Source organism: Pollicipes pollicipes, unplaced genomic scaffold (genome assembly GCF_011947565.3).
Source record: "Pollicipes pollicipes isolate AB1234 unplaced genomic scaffold, Ppol_2.1 Scaffold_4881;HRSCAF=5763_pilon_pilon_pilon, whole genome shotgun sequence".
NCBI lineage: Eukaryota > Metazoa > Arthropoda > Thecostraca > Pollicipedomorpha > Pollicipedidae > Pollicipes > Pollicipes pollicipes.
In genome coordinates this window covers 3,802,003-3,810,102 of record NW_023596576.1, presented here as the reverse complement: position 1 = coordinate 3,810,102, position 8,100 = coordinate 3,802,003, and the positions used below count along the sequence as shown (strand labels likewise).

At 53.0% G+C, this 8,100-nt stretch overlaps 1 protein-coding gene across 3 annotated transcripts; it reads right to left on the bottom strand.

The window, feature by feature from the left end:
- Window positions 1-557: 557 nt before the first annotated feature.
- LOC119099946 (quinone oxidoreductase-like protein 2) lies at window positions 558-7,309 on the bottom strand. 3 transcript variants are annotated; one of them, XM_037223047.1, is made up of 8 exons: window positions 7,299-7,309; window positions 6,894-7,052; window positions 6,068-6,193; window positions 5,399-5,500; window positions 4,253-4,444; window positions 2,902-3,083; window positions 2,048-2,194; window positions 558-1,175 (listed from the first exon to the last, which is right to left on the bottom strand). In XM_037223047.1, exons 2-8 carry the CDS (start codon window positions 7,041-7,043, stop codon window positions 1,025-1,027), a joined length of 1,050 nt encoding a protein of 349 aa, XP_037078942.1. In that variant the 5' UTR covers window positions 7,044-7,052; window positions 7,299-7,309; the 3' UTR covers window positions 558-1,024. The 3 variants fall into 3 exon arrangements, with proteins under 3 accessions (XP_037078942.1, XP_037078941.1, XP_037078940.1); XM_037223046.1 differs by having other exon boundaries at window positions 7,289-7,306; XM_037223045.1 differs by lacking the exon at window positions 7,299-7,309 and adding an exon at window positions 7,238-7,280.
- Window positions 7,310-8,100: the final 791 nt, after the last annotated feature.

The following is an 8,100-nucleotide window of genomic DNA, read 5'->3' as shown; positions in this document are numbered from 1 at the left end:
GTGGAAGGTCAGTGCTTTAAGCTTAGTGCATGCAATGATGGCCCCCACGTGTACCTCCCAGACCCCCCTGCGCATTGGATGACTGTACCCGGTTAGAGAATCCAGGATCGCTTCTTAAGTAGTTGCGAACGTCTGCTGTCTTGAGCGGAACCTCACAGAACGGGCAGATAAGGTCTCGATGATAGATAGTGGAGGAATCGCGAGGAATTCATACCAGCTGCAAATGTCCTAACAGCAGCTGAAATGGCAAGTTTCATCGAAAAAACGTAATGGCTCGCTGAGGGCATGCGGTTTTTTTCAAATAACATTGTCAATATAATAATGCAGACATTTGGATAGTAACCATCCCGAGCACAAACAATGGGTGAAATCTATTGTAGCGTCCAAAATGGATCGCTCTTCACTATTCTCGGTACGCTGTACAGCTTTCCAGGGTAACGATATGTGCAGAATTCAAATAAATCTTTCCATTGCACGTGACCTGTCCGGTTCTGCTCCCAGCGCATCCTGCGATCTCGTTAATTATCGAACACCCGAGGGACTGCCAATCACACAAATTATATGTATATTCTGGATTCGCATATGCACCGAGACCGGTGTGAAACGGCCAATCGCGTCAATCAACAGACAATACCAGTGACTGTCTACACGTGATGCATTAGCGGACACCAATGCCACTCGTATTGGTGACGTTCGGCCTGTATGCCAACGCACATAGGCAAGCCACCTACACGGGGAGTTTGAAGCTGACGCGGCAGCAGTACTGCAGCCGGCCTGAAGCCCAGAGGAAGCCACCGGCAACATGACGAAACGGCCTCGTGGCCACGCCAAGGACGACATCCAAAGGCTGCGAGCCACGCAGTGAATACGAGCGAAATCCTCGCAGCCGCGAAGTCAAAAAGCGCATCCATTACCGTTGAACGCGAGACAGCATGAGTCGCGTCCAGACGGCCCGCTACATCACACCCACGGCACGGCGAGCACGCTGGCCGACCTCGGCGACCCCAGACGACCCGAGGTCAGGTCACCGGATGTCGAGCAGAACCTTGCCAGTCGACTTCCGTTCGGAGATGAAGCTCAGCGCCTGGTTGACCTCATCCAGCGGGAACTGGGCGGACACGTGGGGCGCGATCAGGCCGGCCTCGTGCAGCTCGATCACGTCCAGCACGGCCTGCCTGCGGCGGCCGGAGGGGCGGGGTGTCGTCAGCGCCGGCGACGGCGCCGGGTCGGTCGTGACGGGGCGTCACGGGACGCTCCTTCGTCACGGGACGGGCCGAGGCGGGGACGCCGGCAGATCAATGGGCTCAGACGTGTGAGAATGGCGACAACCGCACACACCAGCTGACGAAAAACTGGCGAGCGTTTGACCAAAAAGCGTGTGTTTTTGCCAACGACAATTTGGGTGGTTCAAACCCACCACAGCAGCATCTTAGAATAGCATGCATGCAAGCGTGCAAATAAGAATCATACGCATGGCAAAGCACATGGGTGGGCATTCAGAAGTAGGGCTGACCTGAACGTGCCACAGAATAGGGGCCCGAGCAGAAATGAATTAGCCATGGCTCAATTTTCACCAACTTAAGAAGACCTTCGTTTCATTCAGTTCCCGGATAACTTAACCGACCGCATCACATCCCGCCCGAATGTCGGCGCTGTTGTGTGTTAGAAGGCGGACAACAAACAAACTAAGAAGAAATGACGCCGTGTCACGAACGAGACGGCACGTGCGGTGATGAAACAGTACTCCACCATCCAAAGCAAGCGACGAAAAACGCGACGACGGTGTGACGTGTTGCCAGTGCAGCACAGAGCTGCCAGATCCAGCACAGATCCATGAGTTTCGCCGGTCATCCCGACATGGCATTACCGAAGCGACCGCGCCCCGACGCCGCGCGGTCCCACCATCGGCACGAACCGGGAAGCGCTCTCTGCGCTATCTCCGGCTGTCAGCACGAGCGACGGTCCAGAGCGCCTCCAGCTGTGAAGCTAACCCAGGCCGGCCGGCGCCGGTGCCGCCAGCTCGGCCCCTCTCAGCGGACCCCGTTACCTGAAGACGGCGTTGTCGGCCTCCCGGTAGTGCCGCAGCGAGAGGCCGATGAGGGCGAACGAGCGCGGCAGCAGAGCACTCGTGGCCACGTGCGGCACTGTGCGCGACGCGAAACCGGCCACGATCACCTTGCCCTCGTGCGCCACACTGCGGGACGAGGCGCGGGGGCGGGTCACACCTGGACGGCGGCGTCGGGAGACGGCCACTCACACGGCAACGGCGAGCACACGCGAAGGGCAGGGCGTGGGCCGTCGCACGCGGAGGACAGGGGCCTGGACCTTCGCAGACCCGAAGAATGTTGGATCTTACACTGTCGTGCTACACTGTCTCCCCCCACTCTGCTGCAAGATAGAAGTCGTAGCACGTCTACTTGCCATAGAGAGTACATCGAGTGAAACGCTGCATCGAGTTGAAAGTATCAATCATTTTTCATCGATTTAGGTCCGCACGAGCTCAGCACGACCAGTAAGGTGACCGTCCTGGTTAGGTCACTGGCGGCAGCGGAAAGCATCACGATTTAGAAAGGCTGTATCTGATGCGAAGAAACAGCCAGAAGTCAATGACTGTTTTGCAAGGAAGTACGAACTTAAATTAAGAAGTACATAATCAGCCTGTCGCCCAGCTGAGAATAGATTTGGCTTCTATACGCGTCGCAGCGCCACCAAAGCATTGTGTCAGTACAACCCACATCGCAGAGAGCATTTTCGATTCAAGAAATAGCCTAACCAAGTCGCCAATAACAAAAGCAACAACACTCCAAAACGCGCTGAGTGCTGACATTCCGTGGGCCGACACGGCGGTCCGACGGACCATGTCAGGCCGTCTGCCGCGTCCTGCCACCACACTGGCCTCACCACTTGATCGCCTCCTCGAACACCTCGCCACCGACCGCGTCGAAGATGACCTTGATGCCTCGCTCGCCGGCCACCTCGTGCACCTTGTGCCGCAGGTGGTCGCGGTGGTAGCCGAGCGCCGCGAACGCGCCCTTCTCGCGCACCAGGGACGCTTTGTCCTCCGTGCCGCAGACGGCGATCACCTGTCCGGGTCGGGTCAGGTCAGGTCACGTCAGGCTGGGTATTCAGGTCACAGACAGCGACCACATACCCGGCTCAGGTCAGGTCAGGTCACGTCAGGCTGGGTATTCAGGTCACAGACAGCGACCACATACCCGGCCCAGGTCAGGTCAGGTAGTCAGATTACGCAGGGATTACATTCCCAAGTCAGGTCAGGTCAGACAGGGTAGTCAGGTCACACAGGGAGAGATCACATTCCCAGGTTAGGTCAGGTCAGACAGAGTGGTCAGGTCACATACAACAATGATATGCCCGGATCAGGCCGGATCAGATCAGGCGGGAAAGTCAAGTCACATACGGCTATCGCCTCTACGCGCTAGGCCAGGCCACTGAAAGCTATGGTTCATCGCAAAGCATGCAACAACTCTATCGTGCTGTTGGCGTTCTGAGGAATCAGCTGAAGGCTCCAAAACTAAGAATCGGCCGATAAATGACAGACACGAAGACAATGATTAACGAACGAAAACAACAACAGAGTATACGAAAGTTGTGGGCATGTGATCCAAATGGCCACTCATGTTCTGAATTCGTGTTTCTAAAGAGAGGTTTGAGACGTAAGTCGGGTTGTTCTAACGTCACAGCGCTGGAAGTCATCTCCACCGCCCCGGTCTGCCACGACTCCAGCCGATCATGGCCGACTGAATAGCGCTCCCGCAGCCGGCGCCACCAGCACAAAGCTGTAGCCGGCCCACCATGGGTGGCATCACACGTCTTCTAAGATGCAGCTCAAATTCGCCGAGGCGCTAAACCATTGCAGCAGTAACCAACTCTGGCTCACGGGGACTACGCGCACTCATACGGGCTGTGCCCGCACGTACTCATGCGGTTTGAGAGACTAAGTCTCAGCAGGTTGTGTCGGGCCCCTCTCTGCCCATTACATCGCCCCGCGAACCGGCCGCAGCAGCGCCCACGGACCGCCAGCGCCTACAGCGGTCCGAGGTACGGACGGGACCCGTGACAAGTCCGGCGGCGTCATCACCGGGTCACCGCCTCTCGCTGAACAGCCCTGTCCAACCGCCCGGGCCCGCCTGGCCCACACAGAACTCCTCAGCGCCAACCCCACGCCAGGAGCGCTCGGCGGCCGCTGTGTCTCAGTCCTCGTCCAGCGCGCGGCACTGGAAGGCCTTCGCACCTGACACTTGAAGACGTTGGCGGCTAGGTCGACGGCAGCGAGGCCGAGTCCGCCGGCGGCCGCCGTCACCAGGACCGTGTCGCCCCTCTGGAGGGCGGCGCGCCGCTGCAGGCCTAGCAGCGCCGTGGCGTACGTGTCCGCCAGTGAGGCGCCCGCCTCGAACTCCAGCGAGTTGTCCACCGGGAACAGGTCCTGCGACCAGAGGTGCAGCGCTGACAAACGGTCGGCACGAGTCCAAGGGGCGGGGAGCCGGGCCCAGCCTCCAGCCAGTGCGGTCACGTGATGGTAAGAACCAGCCTGTAAAAACTGGTGAGAACCAGTAGCGCGGGACAGCGGTGCCGGCGCGCCTGTGACGGCTGCGGCGGGTTGGCGTCCGCCTTATACCCATTGCCATTCCACTCTATCATGTTTGAGCTTTCAGCTGGACCACGCTGCATCCAAAAGGTGCTCGTAACGGAGCATGGCGCAACTTTTCAACAGTACGGTCAAAATCAGACAGCAAATCACGACTAGCTTCAAAGACCGTGGCACGATCCTTTGGCTTAATCTGGGGATCTACAGGGTGTATCGCCCGGTCAGGCCTGAGCCCCGTCTCTGTAGGAACCAGAGTGAACTTGGGCCAGGTCAGCCCACACCACAGGCATCCAGCCAGCCTCAGGAAGCACTGTTATGGTGCTGAACCATGCATGAACAAACCCTTTCCAAATCAAATGAAACGTTCTAATGCTATGAGTCATTATTACGGTTTATGTAGAAAATCGTTATCTGCTCTCCATTGTAGAGCTATTTCTATTGCTGCAGTCAACTCTGTGCAAGAATGAATGTGACAGAGCCAAAACTTCAATGACTTTGAAACAAAACAGGAAAGTTCAACATCGACAGTTGTGGTGCGCACACATAGGCGTGAGACGATTATGGAGGTCGCTCAAGACGCAGTGTTTTCCAGAATACCACAGCCAGCTCAAAACAGAACAACGCAAAATCAGAAACAGAATGCAGTGATAGCATAGGCCACCAATCAACATGTTCGCTGTCTGCAGTGTCAATGACAAACGGCTACTGCCAGCTAGATCAGTGAGCATTAAGGCGGCCCGAGTGGCCGGCGACCCCGTGCTGCACGCCATCACTGGCGGCACGCCGGCGTACCGCGACGTGGGAGACGATCTCCTCGGCGAAGCCGCCACTGCCGGTGCTCTGCAGACCGATCACGCGCCCGCCCTTCTGCACGGACGTCACCTGGGAGCCCACCTGTGGACACAGCCAGTGATCAGCCGCCAGACACAGACCACCAGGCTCGACTGGGAGCCCAGCTACCGGTGCACATGGAAAAATGGCCAGCCAACTAGATAGCTCACTTTGCCAGGTGGCAGTGCGATAGTTCGCCAGAAATAGCTAGGACTTGATACTATGGTATCTATGGAATATGGAGGGACTTCATTATTTGATTCATTGCAACCTTCAATTTCAATTTTGATTTTGATTTGGAATGCAATTTCAGACAACCCTCCCTTCCTTGGCTAACAGCACAGTGAATACAAAGCCATGATTGCTTGCACAAAGAACTACACCACTGAACAATTTTCTAGGGAATTGTGCACACACCACATGCATGCTGAAGTAAACGTGCTGAACTTGGCTGTAGAACTATGCAACCTAGCAACTTGCTGCAGAGCTTTGCAAAATCATTCAATCATTTGACATTTGAGAACATCCTGGGAAAACTGTAGTACCAAATCATTTGCCTTACTGACTATGCACCCAGACCACTTTCCTGTAAAGCATGCACCATGGCCCCTTCCATGGAAAGTTACACACCTCAGTAACTTCACCAGAGAACTCGAAACCTGGCACAAACGGTAGCTGTGGCAGATTTTCATACACTCCCTGGCATGTCAGGATGTCAGAGGCATTCACGCCGCAGTTGTAGACATTAACACGCACCTGAAGCAGAGAGAAATGGTGGCATGATGGATCCTTACAGCAGAGGAAGCAGGGGTAGAGATATTTTCACCTCTCTTGCTTGATAGCTAGCAATAAACAATACTAGCACATTTAATAAACACTATAAAATATTACAAAATATGGAAATACTGCAACAAGCTTGATGTTTGAGGAACAGATATGTAGCCTAACATGAATAACTTGCAAATAGCTATTTTCTATATTAATACTAATAGCAACATAACTTATAATATACTTCCTATATAACTCCACTTATCTTGCCAAGCTTAAAACCACAGGGCCAGGCAAAAAAAAAGCAAACATACAGGCCCAGTGTAGCAGGAGCATTCTGGGAACAATTTCAGGTCACACAAACACCATACATTAGAGCAATCAGAGTTTGGTGCAGTACCACCAATGTTGGTGCATAGAGAGCCAGAATAAACCATATATATGTACACATATGTGGATTAGATAACTTCAGGAAAAAAATCTCCAAAGGATTGTTACACAACATGATCCATAAATTGCATGCAACTTGGTCTAGCCTGGATTTTGTGTATGCCATAGAGAGGCCCTGATCACTGATGTAGTGTGGTTGCCTAGTGATGGACTTTTTGCATGTTGGAAACCGGACCTGGGGTATCTGAAATAATAAAAGTATATCACCTTGTAAAGTTAGCACACTAAAGATATTTACCTCATGATCTCCCAACTGCTTCGACTTCAGCTCCTGCACTTCCAAAGCCTTTCCAAACTCTGTGAGGACAGCTGCCCTGTAATTTCTCATCTGCCGCTGGATGGGTCTTGCAGCCATTACAAGGTTGCTGGCAAGACGTCTCAAAGCCATTTTGATGACCTGAAAAATGTTCGTTACTTTTTCACGAAGTTTTCACCTAGCATTCACAGCAGAAGCATCACGCACATCAGCATAATCACGGGATTTACGGGTCAACGGCTCCATCATCCAACACCATGTACTTTAAGGGCGAGGCACACTGCATTATGTGTGTCTCTAAAGGAATACATATAACGATGCATTACGTGCTCATGTGTTGCCTGAGACAGACGGGATCTAACAATCATCATATTTACTTTGCACTACCCCAGCATTGCTCGAGAGACATCGATGGACGGCTCCGCAACATCAGCATCACTGTATCGGGAGCCCGGGCTTATCGTCTCTGCTGCGCCACGTTTCATACACCAGTGGACAGCCAAAATACGGCAATTTTTCCTGCGACGTGATAAAGTAAGAGTGACGTCAGGTGAAGATGTTCTATGAGCTTTAAGTACGATAGGGTGTAATCTGGTATGGTGTGACCACGCCTGGCAGTAACTTTTCTGTTCTAGATGCCACCCTAAGGTGGCAATGCGATAAATCCAGTGGACGGTTCATCCATGCACAGTATAATGCCTTGGTGAATACTGACGTCGTTACGCCTGAGTTTTTGCGTCCTACCTAGTAGTATCAAACATTATGCAGACGTAATTGTCCGCGTGTTTAAGAAAAATTGTGAACATTAGGACGATTCGGCGTTGTGTGGAAAACTAGATGTTGCCCTGGTAGAGCGTGGGACAATATAAAAACTTCACTAACACCTAGTAACCGCTCTGGTGGACATTAGAACACGATGCACTCAAGCGGGGTAAATCTTACCCCTCTTGGTGTCTCCAAAATTAAAAGCGCCATAGACACCAGACTGACGGGATACAAGACACTCTATGTGAGCCTTCGAATTGGGATGTCCCTAGGCCATGACTTTCGGGCCAAATAAGACCTAATAAGCCCAAACTCCAGTTTGGTATCGGAAGTACTATCAGACCTCCCAATGCTATATTTAACCTAGACACCTCATATAGCGAAAAAGCAATCTTCAGCAGGTAAAAATAACCAAAACCATCGA

Coding starts and splice junctions, on each gene's coding strand:
- LOC119099946 (XM_037223045.1), bottom strand. CDS start 7,279: ATGATTGTTAGATCCCGTCTGTCTCAGGCAACACATGAGCAC. Junction 7,053..7,237: donor CTCAGGCAACACATGAGCAC/GTAATGCATCGT, acceptor AACATTTTTCAG/GTCATCAAAATGGCTTTGAG. Junction 4,445..5,398: donor AGATCGTCTCCCACGTCGCG/GTACGCCGGCGT, acceptor CTCTGGTCGCAG/GACCTGTTCCCGGTGGACAA.